This window comes from Tarenaya hassleriana, unplaced genomic scaffold, assembly GCF_000463585.1.
Source record: "Tarenaya hassleriana unplaced genomic scaffold, ASM46358v1 Cleome24, whole genome shotgun sequence".
Taxonomy (NCBI): domain Eukaryota; kingdom Viridiplantae; phylum Streptophyta; class Magnoliopsida; order Brassicales; family Cleomaceae; genus Tarenaya; species Tarenaya hassleriana.
Window position 1 is genome coordinate 1,051,817 of NW_010965696.1, and position 21,252 is coordinate 1,073,068.

Here is a 21,252-nt window from a genome sequence, read left to right on the forward strand (position 1 = left end):
AAATGGGAAATACAAAGAGAATTGGAAAAGTAAAGGCCCGTGGGCCGTTACAAACACCTTTCGAAGCCCAAATGCAAGCCTTTCATAAAACCAAGCCCCGTTTGTGAATACTGAAAGATAATGACGTCATTGGTTTATAATATCATATGCAATTATAGTAATAATATTTATCATTATTGTGAATAGAATAGTGAACTAATTTCTCGTTTGATTTTTTTAACGTAACAATGAATTCATCTTTTGCGTAATTGTTGTTAACGCTGAACTTTTGAATTGAATTGCTTTTCCACCAATACACTCAATTTTAATATATATATATTGTGAATCTTCTATCATTAGAAAAAATATTGTGAATAACTCTACAAAATACTCAAAATAATATTCACCCCTCCACAAACGCCCTATAATTTTTTTTATTAGGATTCATAAATAATTATATTCAAATTGAATTATTGATAGTTTTAACTTTAATTGAATAAAATTAATAGAATTTAAATCAAATTTAAAGCCAATATTAAAATAATAGAACAATTTTAAAAACCATAATTTTTAAAAACAAAATTATTTAAAAATAAAAATATTAATTAAAATAAAATAAAATAAAATTCTAATCGAACTAAAACTTCTCATAAAACTAAATAATTATAAGTTTTAAAATAAGTTCAAATATAATTGAAATGAATTAACTATTAATAAATTTTAAAATTAAATAGATATGGATTTTAAAATAAATTCGAATATAATTGAAATGAATTAACTATCTTTACTTAATATAAATAAACCAAAAATCGAGAATTTTAATTGTTTTACTATTTTTTATTTAGTTGGAAAAAAAGGAAGAACACATCACGTGGAAGGGAGGACCAAAAAAGGTTGGCAAAGGGACCCACTTCCCTTGATGAACGCCATAATACAAATACTTATATTTCGGTTATCGTCTCGTAATCGGTCGTCGGTGATCTCTCCATTTTCATTTCATTCGCTTTGGAAAATAAAAACCAAAACTTTTATTTTTCCAAAAACCTTTTATAACAAATATTAACAACGAATATTTACAATAATAATAATAATAATAATTGTATCAGATCCGATCTACAAAACCATGTGGACCGTTCATGTGCATGATTGATATTTTGTTTTCCTTCTAACTACTCGACACAATCATGCTGTTTATTTAAATATCCTATAACCATGAGATCAGATTTTTATCTCTCAATGTAAGATAGTTATCGTATATTATTTTTAACTCAACGAGAAAAAAAATAGTATGGGGTCAAAATCAAATGGAATATCTAACTGTAATAATGGATAAAATATAAAATAATTTGACGTTGAAAACTAATATATGCTGTGATTTTATATTCCTTTTTAATCTAACGTTTTAAATAATAATTCAGTTCAATTTAATTTCGGTTATATATTTTATTTATTTCGTGAGTTTAGATTACAGATTTTCTTTAAAGTGAAGGAATCTAGAGATCAAAACCACCATGAAGATTTGAACCTCTTTCTTCATTTTTCATCATCCCAAAAGGTGCACCCACGGAAATCTCCGTGTACGTTACCACACGGTAACTTTCTCACTGCCCCCATCTCTCTCTTTCCCCCCCGATTTCAGACCTGCAATCCCTAATTCCCCAATTTCGGACAAGTAGATTCGTACGAATTTTCTCTCTCTCTCTCTCTAGCTAGGTATCTCTCTTATCTCTCGCCGGGGAATGCGTTGGCTGTAGTCAGCTGTACCGGAAGGTTCGTGCGTCTCTCTCGCTCTCTCGTGCGTTTCTTCCTCTTCGGGTGGAGTTTCCGGGAGATTTTTCTGGGTTTTTTTGTTTTGCATTTCCTTTCTATTGTGTGTATATCTTCCTGTTTGGACAGTGGGAAAATGTAGGAAGAACATTCTTCATTTCTCATCTCTTTGGTGTCAAAAATCCAGGTGAGGTGGTTCGTGATTTTCTCAGTGAGCCCAACATAATTTAATTTAAATTAAAACTGAAATAAACATACAACGGGAAAATTTCATCATTCCGCCTTCATGAATCGGCAATATTTGTAAGAGGAAAGATATGTTTGGTTGCTTTTAGACTTGACGAATTTATTTTTTTGCCATTTATGTTATGGAATTGTTGTATTTAATATGCCTCAATCAGGGAGTGGTAGGTTGAAAAAATTTACTACGTGAAGAACTGAAGCTGAAAACTTATGGATTGTTACACGTTGTTCATGAAGATGATCTATAATCCTTCATGTTAGTTAGGCATTTTGATTGATGAGATTTACAGGTTAATGCCAAATTGATCAAATATTTCCGGTTATGGATTTTACTATTTTCAGTCTCTTGGAACCTTGGGGTATCTTCATAATCTTGCAGATATTTAGCTGTTGTTGCAATACTACCTTTTCTTACTCTTATATGGCCGGGTTTGTTCCTCGGTATGATTTCCTACAGTTGGGTGTCATGAATAATGGTTCTTGGTTACCCGAGGTGGACTTCCAAGGCGTCTCGGATGATTTCTTTGATGATCTCGTCAATCATCTCGATTTCCCCTTAGAGGATGTGGGAAGTGGCAACGGTGAGGGGGATTGGGATGCCGGGTTTCAAGGCCTCGAGCCTCCACCGATGGATATGTTCTCTGACTTCAACTGTGGTGGCATTAACAAGGGCGGTGGGTCCATACCGATCTTGGTGAGTTCTTCATGTGATGTCACCTGTGCATGTTGAATCATAGATTGTTTACACACAATACATAACGGAGTTGCGTTGGGTCGTTGCTATTTACCGTGAAGAGTGTGGTGCAACTACACTACTAGGCATTATGCAGGTTACATAATAGATCGTTCATTACTTTTTACCTTGATCCGCTCACGTCACGTGTGTAGGCATTATGCATGTTACGTCGTACGTTGTTTCACATGATAAAACATGCATTTGTATTGGGACCGTAATTTTGGTTTGTGCCTTTGTGGCTAGCTTGGCGGATTAGCTTTCTTTACTTTTTACCATATTAGGTTAGAAAAGAGCAAGACTGGTGCATCACACTAGGCATTTTGCATCATGCATGTTACGTCACAGGACAGGTTGTTCTTCCTTACATTTTACGTCGGTCCACATGTTTGTAAGCATGCTGCGTATTAACTCATAGATAGTTCACGCAATACAACATACATTTGCATGGGACAACAGTTTGGTAATGTAGTTAAGCTTATCATGAATGCAGAAACAGTCTAGTTCTTCTGAAGCCTCCTCTGTCCACCAATTCTCACCTTCTGGCGTCAAAGTCTCGAAAGTGTTTCGGTCTTCAAGCCCAGTTTCAGTCCTCGAGAACACCAACGTTTCTTTCTCGTCCCAAAATACGAGACTGGCCTTTCCAGTGAAGGGCGTGAGAAGCAAGCGAAAACGCCCGACAGCTCTTAAACTCGGGCTTCTCCTCCCGCCGTTTGAACCCACAAAATCTCAGCAGTTACCTCCAGAAGAATCAGAATATGAAGCAGTCTACTATCCTTCAGAGAAACCTGGGAAGAAGAAGAGCAAGAAGAACAAGATCCACCCGACCCATCTGGATTCTGCCAATTCAGAACCAAAGAACTCGGAAGGAACAGTCAGGAAATGCACTCATTGCGAGACAACCAAGACCCCACAGTGGAGGGAAGGCCCTAACGGACCGAAAACCCTATGCAACGCCTGTGGGGTACGTTTCAGATCTGGCCGTCTTGTCCCAGAGTACCGCCCGGCCGCAAGTCCGACATTTGTTCCATCTGTGCACTCGAACTCTCACCGGAAGATCATAGAGATGAGGAGCAAGGACGGTCAGAAATTCGACTCGGGCATGATCCACACTGTGATCTCCCGAGCATAGGAAACCATGTTTCTCTTTTCCGGGGAAACTCTGATCCTTACGACCGAGAACTCTTGAAGACGGTGTTCTAAACTAGGGTTTAGTGTTTGTCTTATTTGTAATCTGATCGAGAGAGAGAGAGATATTAGGGTTTTAGTGTGAGTTAGGGTTTAGTGTCGTCTGATTTATGTGTTTATTATGTATCCTGCGAGCAGATGCGACATTTGTTTTCAAGAGAGGAAAACAGGTGAAGCCACTGTACTGTATGCTCATGTTTTGTTTCCCCCCCTGTTAAGGCCCCTTTGAAATAACTCATCCTATTCTTTCATTCTTCAATGGCATCTCTCTCTCTTTCTCTCTCTCTCTCGTATTCTTCTTGTCTTCTCTGTGGATTAGGTTCCTGCTTCTTGGTTTAGATGAGGCGAGGTAGAAGCGAGCATTTCCATTTCATCGAAAAAAACACACACAGAAAGATCCAAACAGAATTTAGACCGGATTTAAAGGGTGAATTCGTTTAATATTCTACCCAAAATTGAATTTATTTATTTTTTTCTATCCTAAGGAATTGCCACTCAATCCATTAGTCCAAGAGATATACCCACCTCAAATTCATGCCTTTATTTGTCTGTTTCTTTTTCTTGCCCATTTTGATTTTGCACACTAGCAGTAGTAAAAGGACAGAACTACTATCACCAAAACCCATCTCAAACTTTTTTTTTGGGTAACCGGGTTTTCTGGATCGAATCCCAAACTAATCCCGAACCGAAAGTTAGCCATGTAATTTGAATTATGCGCTCTCTCCCCAACCTAGGGTTCGAACTCGAGACGAGACAAACGTTTTGCGCTCTCGTTTCACCGGTTGAACTACCCATGTTGGGTAACTCATCTCAAATTTTAATTACATATTAAATACAAACTAAATTTTTTTATCCACTTACAGGGTAATGGGGTTTACCTAATAATGGAATATATGCTTTTGAAAAAAAAAACAATTGAAATTTTTGGCATATGTATTTCCATAAATTACCAAAAAAAAAAGTCTCTGCTTTTCAATTTACCATAAAAAGAAGGTCATTTGATACAGAAAAATCCCTTGGCAATGCCACTTTCATGATCAGCCAATGAAGTCGCGAGTATAGTTTCCCTTTTTGTATACTCGCCTCAACCAAAGGAGTTACGTTGACCATATGGCTAACGACACAGTTTCCTATTTGGAATAATTTATTTTTCTCCCAAGAAAAAAAAGGTTTCTGCTGCTGACCTTTCTCTTCGGCTTAGACATCCCTCCAATCGATCCATGTCTTTGCTTAAACCTTAACTTTTCCCCAATCTGATTAGGGTTTTTTTTTTGTTTCGTTCTCCGAGGTTGTGTCGCTTCTCTCGATTTCTTGCTCTCTGCTCGATTCAGGTAACCGATCTCTTACTCTTCGCTACTCGATCTTCGTGTTCATTTCCGTGACCATTGGATCTACGTTTTCTGTTTGGTTCCGGTGGTAAAAGGACTTGAAATCGGCCTTTCGGTGCCTTGAAATGGTGGCGAGTGGCTTTCTGGTGAGATGGTCGTCGTTTTGTTTGGTTCACGGGAAATTTCAGCGGATTCTAGCCGAGAAAAACAGTTGCCGAGAGCCTTAAATAACATAGACTGGAGATTATTCGACTAAGTTTTTCATATCAATTGCAATCGTTGGAAACAGTTGCCGAGAGCCTTTAGATGTTTCAACGACAACCTAAGAAGTTTGAATGATTCAGCTGTTTGTGGTGGGCTAATTGTTTTTTCATCTGGGTGTAATTACAGGAGAAGAATCAGCGAATTGGAGATTTGCACTGCTCTGTGCCACAAGTGGGAGGGAGCCAGAGAGAAAGAGGAAAAGAGAAGGTGTGGAAGGTAGGATGATGCTTTGAACAGTCGTGGTGGAGGAAGGGAAGGGAGAGATGAACGTGAGCCATGCATCGGTTCATCCTGTTGAAGACCCTCCAGCCACGGAGGCAGATAATGCGCCTCGGGTCAGGATGGACAATATACAAGGCATGCCAGGAACCCTACTTGGGCTTGCACTGCGATTCTTCCAGTTTCTGTTTGCTGCTGCTTCACTCTGCGTCATGGCAACCACGAGCGATTTCCCTTCCGTCACTGCCTTTTGGTAATAGCTCCATTTTCCATCTAGCAGTATTAGGTGTTAGTTATTACCTTAAATATCAATTTAACTTTTGGCCAGAAGGTGTGAATGTTGAGGAAAAGGTCATGGTTAAGGTGTGGCACCAGTAGATCTATTTGGTAGACCATGAACTTGAATCTGTTTTGTTGCTTCCACTGCCAAGTCCTGTAGAAAGCAATATAACAGCAAAGAGATTGGTTGTCAAGTTTGTTTGTTTTTTGTCTCTGTATGTATTTACACATGATCAAAAACACCTTGATATTTTTCAAAATTCAGTTCAAGCAAAGATTTAGCTGCTGACTGATGCCAGATAGGCTTCTTCCCCCATTCTAGAGGACATCATGCTAATGAATGTCATCATGCTAGATTAGTTTTCTTCAAAGGGTTTATCTAGGATATAACAATCCTGTTTTTGGTGTTCGTCTGCCTTTAGCACTGCACTTTGATAGGCCATTCTTTCTGAGGTAATGTTTATATATTTGCTGCATCAGTTACCTAGTTGCAGCTGCTGGCTTACAGAGCTTGTGGAGTCTTACACTGGCAATGGTCGATGCCTACGCCATTTTGGTTAAACGTTCACTGCAGAACCGCCGAGCCGTCAGCTTGTTTGCCGTTGGTGATGGGGTGAGACTGTTACACTTTCTTATGCAACTAATCAACAGACAGAGAAACCAAAAAGAAAAAAAGAAAAGGAATTTCACTGAAAGAAAATGCTTCTGTCTTATGAATCACCTCATAAACTGTTTCAGGGGAAAAAATGAACAATTATATGTTATGAGAAGAGTAAAATGATCAAATAAAAATTTCGATTTCAGGTTACATCGACACTGACATTCGCAGCTGCATGTGCTTCGGCTGGAATAACGGTCCTCATAGACAACGATCTCAACAGCTGCGCTCAAAACCACTGTGTTCAGTTTGAAACTTCAACTGCATTGGCCTTCATAAGCTGGTTTGCTGCTTTACCCTCTTTTCTCTTCAACTTCTGGTCTCTTGCTTCCCGCTGAGTTTCGGGAGATGCATATGTATGTATGTATGCATGCATGTATGCATACACTGCCGGTTGTGTGAAAATATTTTTGGTTGGTTCGTGTTCGTTCTTGGTTACATTACAACTGGGGGCATTGTTGGTGTTTTCCGTGTATAGTTTTGGTGAGATTAGGACGGATTAGATGATGACGATGATGGTGATGAAGGCCTCGTCGAAAAAACATGGCGGTGTTATTCGGATATTTATCTGTTTTGAGATTCTTCGAAAACCAGTTCCTGTGGAACTGAATTGGCTTTGAGCAGATCAAATATCGTTTGTGTTTTAGTAACCGAACACCGAACTGTGGAACGATGTTGGCCGCTGTTGGGCATTGTTGTCATAGCCAAAAGCTCATTCATATGTACACATACATACACACATACATACGTATATACACTCTCACACTGTTATGATTTCTCCCAATTAAGACAATTTCGAACAAGCTCTAAAGGAATCTTATAATATTCAGTTCCCGTAGGTTGGGGGAGTTCTTACTTTAGTTTGAACATTTTTTTTTAATAAAGAGTGCACATCTAAAACTCTTAATAATAAAAAAGAGTGGGGGCTCAGCTATTGCCTTCTCAGCACATGAGGAGGATAGGCTTCAAAATCCAATCGAGGCCTCAAAACATTACACTCTTTTCTTGACCCCTTCTACTTCTTCCCCCACCAAAAAACCCAAACCCCAAAATCGAAAATTTTGAATATATATATATATATATCCAAAAAATTGGATGTGAGAGGAGTACTTATTCACCAGGAGAAGGGGCTTGCTCCCTGCAAGAAAATCTCTTTCTCCACATCCTTTACCCACTGGCACACCCTGTTGCATATCTTTATCGCCAACGCCTGTTATCAAAGTTTCAAAACTTTTGTCAAATCTGATTTTTTGGTCGTAGGGTTCAAACCCTAAGGAGTTTCTATCACTATGTTTCGATTGACTAATCCAGTTAGGAATTCCACTGCAGCTCCATTACCAAACTTATGTTTCATACCTAAAGCTAAACAGATGTGTAACCTCTTAATTACAACATTACCTTGTCCACAAGTGGATCAAATGCAGCATAAAGCTCAAAGTCCGGTGTGACCCAACATAGAAGAGCTGCGATTATGCAAGAACAACAACGTCAATTCACCCAGAAGAAAAGCCATGGGAAATTCCAGGGGTAAGTAAATTGTTACCGTAGTTTTCATCTCTTCTATAATGAGTCTTGTGGGGTCCCAGTCCTTTCTCATGCATAGAAGCATAAAGTTTCTGGTACGCTCGATATAAACTACAAGGCAATTATATATTAGTATCCTCCATTGATTTTTCATTTACGGATGTCCCAGGAAGATTCATGGCCGTACCTCTTTTGCTGTCTGTGACTGGTTATTGGTGGTGAGAATTCTGAAGATACATATTGATCTAAGTAGAAACTGCGGTAAATGAAATGCCAAAGTCCAGCCGGACCCCCAGTCCCAACAGTAGCTTCCCTGAATCTCTCGGGAGCATGAGCATCGTGTGGGTTTATACCTTGTCCTTGCTGAGAGGTAGATGATGGTCTATGCCGAAGCCGCCGTTCTACGGGCAAATCTTCTACACGCATTCCACCTTCCATGATTGACCTTTGAACCTCACTAAGAACATTTGACTTGAGAAGAACATCTTCAATCAGAATCCTGGCACATAGAAGTTCATGAATCTCGATACTAGCACCATTCTCATGCAGAATTGTTATTGAACTTTTATCATGTCGAAACTACTGATATGAACCTGCAATCTTTGAGATGATAAAAGGCATCAGAACGTGTTGTAAGCAGCGTGACGTAGGTATCATCCTGCCATGCAAAGGAAAATGATGTTTCACTTCCTAGGCTACAGATGAGATTAAAATGTGTTTATGAATTCTCACATCAAAGAAGTGGACGTAGGCATGCAAAAATGCCAGAGGATTATATCTTGGCAGACAGATTGGTGAGAAAGATTCAGACGTCCTGCAAAAGACCAAAACCAGTAAAATCAAATTTTGATAGAATGTTTAGTTCATTATGGGTGGAAGAATGGAATCTTCTAGCACTCACCTGAAGGATTCAGATGACATGATGAAATTTGAAAGTAACAGTAGGTCATCAGGATGGATAGAAGCTTTTTGCGCGCCAACAAGACTGATAACCTGCAGTCAAACATCTAGTTATTTAACTGGGATGAAAATGCAACTCGAACTAATTCGATCCTTTTGAGGGAGTGATTTCACCTTGTGTCCGCACATTAGAAGAGCAAACAAAACATTGGAGCCACAAACATCTTGCAATATGGCCCCTGAAACCTGCCTTGTCGCATATGAAAGGGGAAGACAAGTGTATGCATGAAGGAAGGCTGCAGGGTTCCTGAAATTGAAAATATCCTCAAAGGTGGTTAGGTTATTTCCAAACTGATGCTCAGATCAAGATGGAAAAGGGAGACGACACATCAGGAAGAATCACAAACTTTCAGGAATGGGAAGGAAAAGAAACATGAAAGTTTTGAACAGGCTCCTCTTATAATAAGAGCTTTCAGTCCCGAAGCCTCTCATCCCTATACCAATTCTACTTTGCCGTTAAAATATTTATTCCTTCAACAATGTTGCTCTAAAATACCGTTATGTATAATTTTCAAACAGCTTTCGGCAGCGATTCCAGCCACAACAAAAGAGTCCCCATCAATCACATTTTTCATGAACACCAAATTTGAGTATCCTGCTAAAATAACAGCAGATTAACTAATCCAACTGTTCCTCCAGTAAAGGAAGTCGAATGTCGCAGAATGCAGCAGCCTAGTCCCATTTCAGAAATAAGAAACAGACAAAAGAAAAAGGTCAAGACGGCACAACTTGAAGGAGTTTTGACGCAAACCAGTTAAATGAATGAATAAGAGAAGAGAAGACAACATCTGTTCCTCCAAGCAAAAGTGTCATGTCAAACTTTGGGTTCTTCTCGAAACACCTATTTATCGACTTTGTTAAAATAAGTATCATCTGCATCAATATCACTACATATTGGTTAGTTAAATAACTAATTTAAAACTATCAAAGAAAAGAAAGGAAATGGAGCAGCAGTCCAATGTTACCTGACCATATAAAAGATCTAATTGTCCCCTCAAAGATTCATATGTTTCATCTGTACAGCTGATGCAGACTAGGTAGATTGGTCCCTTTACAAGAAATACCACCTGAATTTGACCAGGGAGTTGCGAATTTAAATGAGGCAAAACATGTTCGGTAGTGATGTTTGAACACAAATAATATGAGGCTTGCTCTCGGTATAAAACATCTCAAAAGATAAACGCAAATGAAAAAAGCATCTGATGAATGAACTCTTATAGTTATCGCAGTCTTAACAACAAAATGACAGCCCTGGAAATTTGTGATACCTGGTGCTTTCCAGCTTTTACTAAATTGACACGGTCACCGCTGAAAAGTAATGGGTTAGGCATCAAAGTCGCGAGTCAAAGACCACAAGAAACCATTAAGATTAAAGACCACCAAACTGAGCAAGTGCAGTTTACCCATTCTCCACAAAGGAGATAATAGCTTGGAGAGTAGCTGAGAATCCAGCAAGCTTATGTTCGTCTCCATATCTGAAAGCCAATAAGAGAATCTCATATTCACCAGATCGGAAACTAATATAAGGATTAACAGCACAACACCAACATTCTGCGATGATGACAAGACCTGGAATATATAGGTTTGCCAGAGTGGCTCAATATGAAGAAATGCTTCTTCCTCTTTCTCCATGATACAGAAGCATCATCCTGCATTACATTTGCAGAAACAAGATCTAACTACTGATGATTGAATAAACAATAGCGATGGGTAAACATGCATAACTCACTAAATCAAGTACAGGAGAGGTTTGTGACATTTGAGGGCTGTGAGGGGTAGTATTCCATTCCATGTTTAAAAGTGTATACAATGCTCTTCCGCATAATAACATCAATTGTGGTAGAATGACAACATTTTATACACGGGACCAACATTTAATCACGGTTAATAGTGCAACAAAAAAGTTACAGAATTAAACAACGCTATTGGTAAAACTAGCCAAGTGGTGTTATTATCAGATTCTGAACTCGTATGAACGGGAACCAATAATCATCTCATTTACATAGACACCCTTATCAAAATGTGTTACTTTACTAGTACACTTAGAATAGAAGATACCCTCAATCCCAAGGTTCTGCAAATTGGCTAAAGTTGCTAATCAACAAAAATCCCTCTCGGCGTCTGACCCAGAAATCACAAATCCAAGGATCCATGAAAGAAACCGAATACTTTCTACAGTAACTGGCTCTCTAGAGGACGCTGTAAGTAGTTTGGCGCCAACAATTAGAAGCAAAGAACTGTTCTAAACTCACCTCGTCGACATGACGTTTCCCGGGCAGCCACGGAGCTCTCCCCTCGCCGTCCACCTTGCCTTCTTGAATCTCATCGTCGTTCGCATCGTCGTCAACGGCTCTAGAAGTGGAGGTGGTACCCTCATCGCTGCTCCCTCTCTCCCCAACGTAGCCGCTGCTGGTGGGGCTCTCCGGCTCCTCCACAACCTCCATTTCCACCGTACGCTCCGCCGTCAACCACACCGCTCCCTCCAATTCCTCTGCCACACCGATTCTCTCTCCGTCTCCGTTGGCCGACGCGATCTCCGTGTCGTCATCCTCTTCCTCCGGGGAGCGACCTCCGTCTTCGGTGTGACTGCCATCGGAGATTTCGCTTGGCTCCGCCAATCCCATCGAGGCCAATTGATCGCCGACACTCTCCAAATTCGCTCTGCGATCGGGACTAGTGTTCGGATCGGCTAATTCGGTGACAGAGGAAGAAGGAGAAGAGCTCGATTCCGATGCCATGGCGCGAGAATCGGACGAAATCTAGGGATTGCTTCTTCCCCGTCTTCCTCAACTACCAGTGGTCCTGTTTCTGATTAGGCACGTTTTCTCTGCATAAATCATCTTCTCCACCACAACGAGGATGATCCATCCACCATTGACAGCCGGACCCGGATCGTGGTTTGGGCCTCGGCCTTTAGAACTATCAATGGGTTTCGTGCACTTCACGCAATCCTCTAACTCTTGGAAAATTTGTGTGGGTCGTCTCATCTTCTTCTGGGCCTAAAGTCCCATACTGTTATGGGGTTTTTTTTTGGACAATGAAGAAAACATAATTTATAACCCAAGTATGTGTTTGGTGTCATGAACAGAAGAATTGCTCTGCAAAGCCGGCCCATGCATGATTAGGTTCCACCATGGTTACAACGTATGATGACAATTATTGAGTTGTGCAATTAGTTTAAGCTAATCAATATTTTAATCATCTGTCACAGGTTTTATTTCCTGCGATTATTTGAATATTCATTTACATATTCAATTACGAAATTGTAATAAAAAAAAGTTCAGAAAAATGGTTTCTTCAGGATACTACTCATGAATGTATATGTGCCATAAATGCTAGAATTGCTTCTCGAAATTTTAGATGATATTACGATGATCCATTTTACAAATCTGTGATATATAATATATATACGCGTGTGGTAAGACTATAGATTTAATATTATTATTGTTATGTCACCGGAGACATGATTTCTGTGATGGGTATAAAATTTACAACAATATTCAAGCCATCGGCCCAAACTTTTAAGCCCAGATGTTAAAGCATCCATTTCCATTGATTTCTCGGAGAATGCAGAGCAGAGCTTGGAAGAATGGCGTCTTCTAAGAAACGGAAGAAGGACGACAAGGAGAAAGAGAAGCCGCGGAGCAATGGCGCTACAAATATGAAAGCGAATAAGAAGCAGAATAAGGTGAACGGAGGCGGCGCCGCCGCTGTGGAGGAGCAGGAGGTGTATGAGATATCCGAGAATTCGACCGGAGAATCCGAAGAAATTGAAAGAGGAGAGAAAATTCAGAAGAGCAATGGAAGAAGTAAGAGTCGTAACGGGAAGAGTGTCGGGATTCCGAAGACGAGGCGGAAGGATGATGATGATGATGATGAGGAGGAGGAGGACGGCGGTGGAGGCGTGGAGGATGCGAAGTTGTGTAGGTTTCCGATGAATCGGATTCGGCGGATCATGAGGATCGAAAATGTCAATTCTCACATCACGCAGGACGCCGTATTCCTCGTTAACAAGGCCACGGTATTTAGTTTTTTTAATGATTAATCTCAAGATTAATTTACCGGTTAGGGTTTCCAATTGACAAGGCTACGCTACGATCATAGAATTATCGTGTATATGGCATAGGCAGTGTGGATGAGTAAATTCCATTTTAGGGATTCGTTTCCTCACAGATGAATTTGGGATTATCAACTGCTAACCGTGTGAATTAGGGGTTTATAGTCTCGCAGCTTGCTACAAACAAGGAGATTATCTGCTATATGCTGAAAGTTTGAGTTATACTCAGTTTGCATCAGTGAATGTATCTGGGATTTATGTGGTTACCTCATCCATAGGCTTATAGTGTTATTATCACAGGGTAGCTGTATTAAAATTTCTTGTTGAGGTTCTAAATGCTTGACCAAGTCCTAATATCACTGGCTGAACATGAATTCCCGTAAATTGCTCTTCTGTAACACGGTTAGGGCCGGTCAGGTTTTGCAGCTTACTGTAAGAATCTGCTTGAACTTGTAGTTGCTCCAGATCTGGATATAGAAGAAAAAAATTTAAGAAGAAGGTTTCATCTCTTTTGGAATAGTTATGAAAACAAGGTATCCAATAGCGTAAACAGTTTTGTTCCTCAATGGCACATGTTTGTATGTGTTCCTTAACATTTCATTTGAAGTATCACCTGTAAAATTGACTCTAAAAAGGACTGACATCATTGACATGTATATTTCTGTTCACTCTGTACATGGGTTTTCACCCGCTTTCTTCTTGTTTTTTTGGGCAGTCTCGCGTTGTATTCTTCAAAATCTCTGTTCCTAATATATTACGCATGACATTTACAACATGGTAAACAAATTTTTTTTCCGTTAAAAATAGGAAATGTTCATCGAGCGATTTTCTGAAGATGCCTATGACTGTTCGATCCAGGACAAAAAGAAGTTCATCCATTACAAACACCTCTGTAAGTTCCCGTTCCCTCACTACCTTCGCTTCATCTTTGTCTGTAAGCGGATTTTTATCCCTCCAGTTTGCACCTTCAATGTCTATCAACCCCACATTCTAACTGCACTTTGCATTTGAACTTTGACTTATTAGTTTCTCATGCTGATGCTCTGATAGGTTAGAGGTGTAGAATATGATTAACATTTTGGATAACCTCGTGCTCTCTGTTGATGCAAATGTAAAAGATCCGCCGGCAGTTATTCTCAAGCTGATGAGTTAATCTGTCTGCAATGCCACTTTCATTTCACGATTACCGTAAATTGATCAACATTTTACGCATATAAACACGTTTGTGAAATGGGGTTGTCGTTTCTTTTGCAGCGTCTGTAGTGAGCAACGAGGAGAGATATGAGTTCCTTTCAGGTGCTTTTGTTATCCTTACCCATCAAACACACACCTGACTCTTGATTATTCTCCAGCCTTGTTATTGTAATCATCACTTTTTGTACATATTCATAATTCTCTTGCGCAGATTATGTTCCTGAGAAACTTAAAGCAGAGGATGCATTGGAACAATGGAAAGCGGCCGTGACAGACGCAGGCTGAATATTTCTCGTAGTTAAACCTTTTTTCCAATGTGCCCATTTCGTTCTGAACCGATTAGGGTTACCTTTTGGTCTGCGAAATGTGTAATCATATGTGTCGCTCAGTATTTGGTTGGGTTTGTCTGATTCTATTTGTTCAGATTGGATTCTTCTACGCAAGTGTTCTAAAAGACTCGAACCGTGTCAGGAAGTTTCTTGTTTTTGGTACAACGACGTCGTTTTGTCCAGGTTCGAAGACTCTTCCAGAGTCGGAGGTTTTTGTCTTGGCCAAAATGGATGCATCGTTCTAATAAATCTTTTCAGACTGGAAACCCCTTTGAAAGGTGTGGGCTCGTCACCTGCTGCTACACAACGGACGGGACGAAATCGGAGAATCCCCAAAATCCTAAATCCTAGCTTTGGATTTCTCCAGAGATTCGCTTCTGCCATGGATTCCGATGCGAAGAAGAGTGGAGGCACTTTGGGCTCATCTCCTTCTCCGAAGCCGTCAAAGTTCTCAGTGTACCGGAACCCTACTCTCGCTGCCGCTTGGACCGCCAACAGTCTCCGCCCTTCGAGATCTTTCCTCTTCTTTGTGTTCTCTCTCTCTACGGCTTCCGCTTTCTTCCTCTTCTACTTTATCTCCGGGTACGTTCGAGATGTAGTTGAGCTTCGTGTTGGAGTTAGGAAGACAAGAGTCTTGTTGTGGGAGGATATTAGCGTTGGGTTTTGGGCTAGGGTTTGAGGATTTGTTTGGTTTCCGACACCTATCAGACAGGAAATGGGTTTCGCCGGGTTTTCGATAAAACGCAGAGTTTGTATTATTTTTCTGCATGTCTTATGGATGAGTTGATACGGGTGTATCCGTATCTGGGGATGAACGAAGAAAATATAGTTATACTTTTGAGGGGACAAGAAAAAAACTGACCAGGAGTAATCAATGATAAAAATTGGCGATAATTTGTCTTTTGGAATTCAGTTTTGACTGATATTCTGCTCGCTTATCTCTGCAGGGAGAAGAGGTTGATCAATGCTTTAACAATTGGAAATTTATCCCACGAGACAGCTTGTAAGTTGCATGTTTTATTGGGGAAATTTACTTTTTCTATGTACGTAGACTTTTGTTTTGTCTGTGTCTGAAGTCTGTACTCAATCTTTCCGCCTCAGATGCCTTAGCTAAGGCGTTGCAGGCGTTGGCGACTTTAGTATTTGTTGGAATGGTTACTGCTTTAGCCAAAGGTGTGTCTCTACGCAGAGCAACTTTTACTGCTGGAGCAGAAGTTAAATTGTCATCCAACGAAGCAAAAGATCGGTTTACTCTGACAAACCGTCAGCTTGAGCTTCTCGGGGTCAAGCCAAAAGCCAATCAGCCACCGGTATCTGAATCTCCAAGGAAACCTCCCAAATCAAAATCTCTTCAGTCATCGGAGCCGCTTGTCCCAATACATCAAACTACTGTTAGTTCAGCACATAAACCTGTGGCTGGTGGTGACAGATCGAGTGGTTGGAATGCGAATCAACTTAGTCCTTTTAGCACTCCATCCAAAACAGCAGGTTCACCGTCTTTCTATCTTGTCCCTTCAAGTGTTTCGCCAGGTTCCTCCACTCGAGTTTCATCTGGCCAGGACAAGGCTGTTTCCAGTCCTTGGTCTGCTAAGCGGAGCTCTGTGAAGGATGTATCGACGGAGGAACAACTCGACCAACTTTTGGCTGAAATAGATGAGAAATTCACTGAATCAGCTGGAAAGTTGCTGACCCCTCCACCAACCGTTGGGAGTTTTGGCATGGCTAGTCCTACTACGGTTGGTGGCTCAGCTACTGCATCTGGCACTAGTAGGACTACACCACTAAGACCAGTCAGGATGTCTCCTGGTTCTCAGAAATTTACAACTCCTCCAAAGAAAGGAGAGGCTGATTTTCCTTCCCCAATGTCCTTAGAAGAGGCTATTGAAGGTTTTCAGCGATTGGGTGTTTATCCTCGGATAGAATACTGGCGTGACCGACTTAGGCAGTGGTTTTCCTCGGTTTTGCTCAAACCTTTGCTTAGCAAGGTCGAAATCAGTCATATTCAGGTTCGTATCTGGAGACATGAAATGACTAAATTTATCGAAGGAAAAATGAAAATTTCATATTTTCTCTATATTACCAGAAACATTTAAATTTGTTACATATGCAGGTAATGCAAACAGCAGCAAAGCTAGGTGCTACAGTCACAGTGAGTCAAGTTGGAAGTGATTTGCCGGCTAATGGAACAGCTGCCTCTGCTTTACCAATTGATCGGACTAAGGGGTGGCAATCAGCTTACTCTCTCGATGAAGATGCAGTTCTTCATCAATTGCGTGCATCCCTTGTACAAGCTATTGATTCTTCCATGCGTAAGTAGATATGCTTAAAAATACCAGGTGATATGGTTCAAAAGTTTGTTCTTGTCAATTTGAAGTGCTATTGGGAAGGTACATGGATAGAATGGGCATTTGTTGATCTAAAACTGACTGAACTACCATAGATTTGGCTTTCCTCAAACATAGTGCAGAATAAAGCATGAGAACTTGAGAAGCAAGGAGAAACGGTTTTGGAGTGTCATTTTAAGGATCTCTGGTATGTTTGTATCTAAAGATAGCTCTGATCTGCAGAAAAGTTGCGTTCCGAGAACCAGCAGCAACAGCAACAGCAACAACAAGCTGCTATGATACCTGTCATGCAGGGGTGTGTTGATGCTATAACCGAGCATCAGAGGCTTCAGGCCGTGATGAAAGGAGAGTGGGCCAAGGGTCTACTTCCACGCAGCAGCATTCCGGCAGATTATACTGTGCAAAGAATAAGAGGTTTCTGATTAAACATGTCGTTTCTAAATGATTACTCGGTTCATTTATGTCCATACTAATCTTTGCTGTTGGCAGAACTTGCCGAAGGAACTTGCGTGAAGAACTATGAGTATAACGGAAGAGCTGAATCTCGCGAGAAGAACAAAAAATGGAGCCTGGAGCTTCCAACTGATTCCCATCTGCTATTGTACTTGTTCTGCGCATTCTTGGAACACCCGAAGTGGATGTTACATCTGGATCCCAGCTCCTATACTGGAACACAGGCTAGCAAGAACCCGCTATTCTTGGGGGTGCTCCCACCCAAAGAGAGATTCCCCGAGAAGTACATTGCATTGGTATCGGGCGTTCCTTCAGTTCTCCACCCGGGTGCCTGTGTGTTAGCTGTTGACAAGCAAAGTCCCCCTTCTTTTGCCTTGTATTGGGATAAGAAGCTGCAGTTTTCCCTTCAGGTAGGTGCTTTGTGTTCATTTCTAAAAACTTTTTATGCATTTTTCATTGGTATTGGTAACGGATGCACGATAATTGGGGGGACATCCTTTTACATGATTTGATTCCTTCCAAAGAAGTGATATTGATTCAGTGAACCGATGATTCTTGGACCAATTCTTATCCCTGACTAGTTTCATAGTTTTACAGTGAAAAATTTGATGAGGATCTATGTATTGTGGTTTTCCTTTTTCGTTCAACAGGGAAGGACGGCGCTTTGGGACTCTCTGTTGCTGATGTGTCACAGAATCAATGAAGGGTACGGAGGCGTGGTTCGTGGGATGAACCTTGGCTCTTCTGCTCTCAACATTCTCCAAGTTCTTGAATCCGAAACTGATGATTAATTCCAGAAGAAGAAGAGGAAGAAGAATCTGAGGATCGAATTGGTAGTTGTTCGTTTGAGAGATGCTTCAAGTTTTGGCAGCTGTAGAGATAGTTTTTATTTTAACTGGTTTGGGAAACAGTAGAGAAAACCATGCGACAGGATTGGAAGGAAAATGATAAAAGCAAAACGCATCTTATTGTTCTTTAGTATTTTTGCTTATAACCCTACTAATAACCTAAATAACATTTTGGGCTATAAGGGTGCAAATCTGTTATACAACGCTTGGAAAAGAATGGGAAAATTGGATTGATATTGTAGACCTCTCTCCCTAATGGTAATGGATTCTACAGATATCAGCCGACACCTGTCACCAACTACTGTACAGAACAATAAAAGAGAGTTAGAACAAAATCTCATCGGAAAATTATAATAAGCCAACAAAATAAGTAAACGCAGAAAGCGATGGTCATATAAAGGTACGGAAAACAAAGACACTTGAAAAAAAAAAGGTTCGGAACAGAGCCGGAGACATAAGAACAAAGAAACAAAAACTGCCATCGGAGATTCAGTGGAGAAGCTTAACGCCGCCACCGTCGATCGAGAACCCAGTTACGAGAACGGAGCTCACACGACGGAGAGACGAAGCTGTACCACAAAAACCTCAAAAGCAAAACAGCAAAATAACAATAATAAAAACCAGGAATAACAAGTAACAAGTCTTCCTCTTTCGAAACACTCTGAAAGATTCTACTTCTTTCATCTGCGGATAGAGTAGGAGTTTGGACCAACAACGTTCACTTGGCACCCTTCTTGGCAGCTGCCTTTGTCACCTTCGCACCTGTCGGGTCCTTCTTCTCCACACTCTTAATGACTCCGACAGCAACCGTCTGCCTCATGTCTCTCACCGCAAAACGCCCCAGAGGCGGATACTCCGAGAATGTCTCCACCACCATCGGCTTTGTCGGAATCATCTTCACCATACCCGCATCTCCGTTCTTCAAGAACTTGGGCTCCTTCTCCAGCTCCTTACCCGAACGTCTGTCGATCTTTGTCAAGATCTCTGCAAACTTCACGGCGATGTGGGAGGTGTGGCAGTCGAGCACCGGGGCATACCCGTTACCGATCTGACCGGGGTGGTTCATGATGATGACCTGCGATGTGAAGTTGGCAGCTTCCTTTGCCGGGTCGTCCTTTGAGTTGGATGCAACGTAACCACGCTTCAGATCCTTGACAGCAACATTCTTGACATTGAACCCGACATTGTCACCGGGGAGAGCCTCCTGGAGAGCCTCGTGGTGCATCTCAACAGACTTAACCTCAGTTGGCAATCCAGACGGAGCAAAAGTCACAACCATACCGGGCTTGAGGACACCAGTCTCAACACGGCCCACTGGGACAGTACCAATACCACCAATCTTGTAGACATCCTGAAGAGGCAGACGGAGGGGCTTGTCCGAGGGCCTCTTGGGCTCATTGATCTGGTCAAGAGCCTCAAGAAGGGTGGGACCCTTGTACCAATCAAGGTTGGTGGACCTCTCAATCATGTTGTCGCCCTCAAAACCAGAGATGGGGACAAAGGGGATCTTGTCAGGGTTGTAACCAACCTTCTTCAGGTAGGAAGACACTTCCTTCACGATTTCATCGGACCTGGCCTTGGAGTACTTGGGGGTGGTGGCATCCATCTGTGGAACGACACATACAAAGAAATCAGAACGATCCAGATTTTAACGGGCTAATCCAGTGATTCCAGAATAGGGCAGACACAACACAATACCTTGTTGCAGCAGCAGATCATCTGCTTGACACCAAGGGTGAAAGCAAGCAATGCATGCTCACGGGTCTGACCATCCTTGGAGATACCGGCCTCAAAACCACCAGTGGTGGAGTCAATGATGAGGACGGCACAATCAGCCTGAGAGGTACCCGTGATCATGTTCTTGATGAAGTCACGGTGTCCAGGAGCATCGATGACAGTGCAGTAGTACTTGGTGGTCTCAAACTTCCACAGAGCAATGTCAATGGTGATACCACGCTCACGCTCAGCCTTGAGCTTGTCCAACACCCAGGCATACTTGAATGACCTCTTGTTCATCTCAGCAGCCTCCTTCTCGAACCTCTCGATCACACGCTTGTCAATACCTCCCAACTTGTAGATCAAGTGACCGGTGGTGGTCGACTTTCCAGAGTCGACATGACCAATGACCACTATGTTGATGTGAACCTTTTCCTTACCCATAGCGAACTGCTAAAATGAATCTGCAACAAAACAACTAAATGATTAGAACAATACAGCAACTACCGTTGCAACGCGGAACCATTACAACTTTCAACAAATAACAAGTTGGAAACCCAAGCCAACTTGATTACATCAAGTGAATATTTATAGCAGAACTAGACTAACATAGCGAGACTAGAGAGAACAGTAAAGAATCACTCTTTGAGCAACAAAACCATTGGAAGGGACAAAATCCTCAACACAATTGCGATGATAGATCATATATCATCATACAAGCAAATCAGAACATGAATACATTATAAATTATCATGCCTAGTAACTGCATTAGCTTTAGGTGAAGCAAGATTACAAATATCTGGTATAATCATTCCAGAGTTTAAAAAGTTGTTCTTTGAAACGAAACTGCAATATATCATTTTACAAAAATCAACAAACCACAAACAACATTAGCAGATCCAAGACAAAGAGTAGAGATATAGCTAACCATCATTGAAAAAACAAAGAAACAAGCAATTGAAACATAATAATATCATTGTAAAAGGCCGCTATCGGAGTCGAACCGATTTCTACCACAGAAATTGTGGTGCTCTATCCTCTGAGCTAAGCGGACTAATCTTATAAAAACCAATAACCCTAAGGTTATACCCAATAATCTCCTCGATCGTAAGAGACACGATCAGAAGACTGGATCTGGGATAACCAGACGACACATCAAGAGCATGAG

General features: G+C 41.1%; 6 protein-coding genes across 7 annotated transcripts in view; 4 read left to right on the forward strand and 2 right to left on the reverse strand.

The window, feature by feature from the left end:
* The first annotated feature begins 1,540 nt into the window (after window positions 1-1,540).
* LOC104815745 (GATA transcription factor 11-like) lies at window positions 1,541-4,169 on the forward strand. 2 transcript variants are annotated; one of them, XM_010544288.2, is made up of 3 exons: window positions 1,541-1,749; window positions 2,447-2,683; window positions 3,216-4,169. In XM_010544288.2, exons 2-3 carry the CDS (start codon window positions 2,456-2,458, stop codon window positions 3,852-3,854), a joined length of 867 nt encoding a protein of 288 aa, XP_010542590.1. In that variant the 5' UTR covers window positions 1,541-1,749; window positions 2,447-2,455; the 3' UTR covers window positions 3,855-4,169. The 2 variants fall into 2 exon arrangements, with proteins under 2 accessions (XP_010542590.1, XP_010542591.1); XM_010544289.1 differs by lacking the exon at window positions 1,541-1,749 and adding an exon at window positions 1,759-1,933.
* Window positions 4,170-5,055: 886 nt separating this feature from the next.
* Window positions 5,056-7,288, forward strand: LOC104815746 (CASP-like protein 5A2). Its single transcript, XM_010544290.1, has 4 exons — window positions 5,056-5,241; window positions 5,629-5,974; window positions 6,481-6,613; window positions 6,805-7,288. The coding sequence occupies exons 2-4, from the start codon at window positions 5,766-5,768 to the stop codon at window positions 6,994-6,996; spliced, it is 534 nt and encodes a 177-aa protein (XP_010542592.1). The 5' UTR covers window positions 5,056-5,241; window positions 5,629-5,765; the 3' UTR covers window positions 6,997-7,288.
* A 171-nt stretch (window positions 7,289-7,459) lies between these two features.
* LOC104815747 (protein SAND) lies at window positions 7,460-11,977 on the reverse strand. The gene is made up of 14 exons (XM_010544291.2): window positions 11,395-11,977; window positions 10,712-10,791; window positions 10,546-10,617; window positions 10,411-10,450; window positions 10,108-10,209; window positions 9,894-10,015; window positions 9,257-9,389; window positions 9,084-9,175; window positions 8,915-8,996; window positions 8,776-8,840; window positions 8,370-8,681; window positions 8,202-8,293; window positions 8,057-8,121; window positions 7,460-7,868 (listed from the first exon to the last, which is right to left on the reverse strand). Exons 1-14 carry the CDS (start codon window positions 11,878-11,880, stop codon window positions 7,773-7,775), a joined length of 1,839 nt encoding a protein of 612 aa, XP_010542593.1. The 5' UTR covers window positions 11,881-11,977; the 3' UTR covers window positions 7,460-7,772.
* A 707-nt stretch (window positions 11,978-12,684) lies between these two features.
* LOC104815749 (DNA polymerase epsilon subunit C) lies at window positions 12,685-14,888 on the forward strand. The gene is made up of 4 exons (XM_010544293.2): window positions 12,685-13,163; window positions 14,007-14,091; window positions 14,454-14,495; window positions 14,605-14,888. Exons 1-4 carry the CDS (start codon window positions 12,732-12,734, stop codon window positions 14,676-14,678), a joined length of 633 nt encoding a protein of 210 aa, XP_010542595.1. The 5' UTR covers window positions 12,685-12,731; the 3' UTR covers window positions 14,679-14,888.
* An 82-nt stretch (window positions 14,889-14,970) lies between these two features.
* On the forward strand, window positions 14,971-18,501 carry LOC104815748. The gene is made up of 7 exons (XM_010544292.1): window positions 14,971-15,304; window positions 15,670-15,725; window positions 15,824-16,728; window positions 16,833-17,031; window positions 17,290-17,481; window positions 17,557-17,930; window positions 18,171-18,501. Exons 1-7 carry the CDS (start codon window positions 15,105-15,107, stop codon window positions 18,309-18,311), a joined length of 2,067 nt encoding a protein of 688 aa, XP_010542594.1. The 5' UTR covers window positions 14,971-15,104; the 3' UTR covers window positions 18,312-18,501.
* Window positions 18,502-18,739: 238 nt separating this feature from the next.
* LOC104815750 (elongation factor 1-alpha-like) overlaps window positions 18,740-21,252 on the reverse strand; it is a 2,839-nt gene continuing 326 nt past the window's right edge. The window contains exons 2-3 of the mRNA XM_010544294.1: window positions 20,067-20,548; window positions 18,740-19,974 (exon numbers count right to left, since the gene is read on the reverse strand). Of these exons, the coding sequence (XP_010542596.1) occupies window positions 19,087-19,974; window positions 20,067-20,528 (1,350 nt within the window). The 5' untranslated portion in view covers window positions 20,529-20,548 and the 3' untranslated portion in view covers window positions 18,740-19,086. The remainder of the gene's footprint in view (window positions 19,975-20,066; window positions 20,549-21,252) is intronic.

What these genes read in the sequence shown, in the direction of transcription:
- LOC104815747 (XM_010544291.2), bottom strand. Translation starts at nt 11,880, where the DNA reads ATGGCATCGGAATCGAGCTCTTCTCCTTCTTCCTCTGTCACCGAATTA. An exon ending in TTCTAATGTGCGGACACAAG is followed by an intron (nt 9,176 to 9,256) that starts GTGAAATCACTC and finishes GTTTGACTGCAG; the next exon opens with GTTATCAGTCTTGTTGGCGC. An exon ending in TAGAAGAGATGAAAACTACG is followed by an intron (nt 8,122 to 8,201) that starts GTAACAATTTAC and finishes GCATAATCGCAG; the next exon opens with CTCTTCTATGTTGGGTCACA.
- LOC104815746 (XM_010544290.1), top strand. Translation starts at nt 5,766, where the DNA reads ATGAACGTGAGCCATGCATCGGTTCATCCTGTTGAAGACCCTCCAGCC. An exon ending in CCTTCCGTCACTGCCTTTTG is followed by an intron (nt 5,975 to 6,480) that starts GTAATAGCTCCA and finishes TTGCTGCATCAG; the next exon opens with TTACCTAGTTGCAGCTGCTG. An exon ending in TGTTTGCCGTTGGTGATGGG is followed by an intron (nt 6,614 to 6,804) that starts GTGAGACTGTTA and finishes TTTCGATTTCAG; the next exon opens with GTTACATCGACACTGACATT.
- LOC104815745 (XM_010544288.2), top strand. Translation starts at nt 2,456, where the DNA reads ATGAATAATGGTTCTTGGTTACCCGAGGTGGACTTCCAAGGCGTCTCG. An exon ending in GTGGGTCCATACCGATCTTG is followed by an intron (nt 2,684 to 3,215) that starts GTGAGTTCTTCA and finishes TCATGAATGCAG; the next exon opens with AAACAGTCTAGTTCTTCTGA.
- LOC104815749 (XM_010544293.2), top strand. Translation starts at nt 12,732, where the DNA reads ATGGCGTCTTCTAAGAAACGGAAGAAGGACGACAAGGAGAAAGAGAAG. An exon ending in CATCCATTACAAACACCTCT is followed by an intron (nt 14,092 to 14,453) that starts GTAAGTTCCCGT and finishes TTTCTTTTGCAG; the next exon opens with CGTCTGTAGTGAGCAACGAG. An exon ending in GAGATATGAGTTCCTTTCAG is followed by an intron (nt 14,496 to 14,604) that starts GTGCTTTTGTTA and finishes TCTCTTGCGCAG; the next exon opens with ATTATGTTCCTGAGAAACTT.
- LOC104815748 (XM_010544292.1), top strand. Translation starts at nt 15,105, where the DNA reads ATGGATTCCGATGCGAAGAAGAGTGGAGGCACTTTGGGCTCATCTCCT. An exon ending in TTTATCCCACGAGACAGCTT is followed by an intron (nt 15,726 to 15,823) that starts GTAAGTTGCATG and finishes TTTCCGCCTCAG; the next exon opens with ATGCCTTAGCTAAGGCGTTG. An exon ending in TCGAAATCAGTCATATTCAG is followed by an intron (nt 16,729 to 16,832) that starts GTTCGTATCTGG and finishes TTACATATGCAG; the next exon opens with GTAATGCAAACAGCAGCAAA.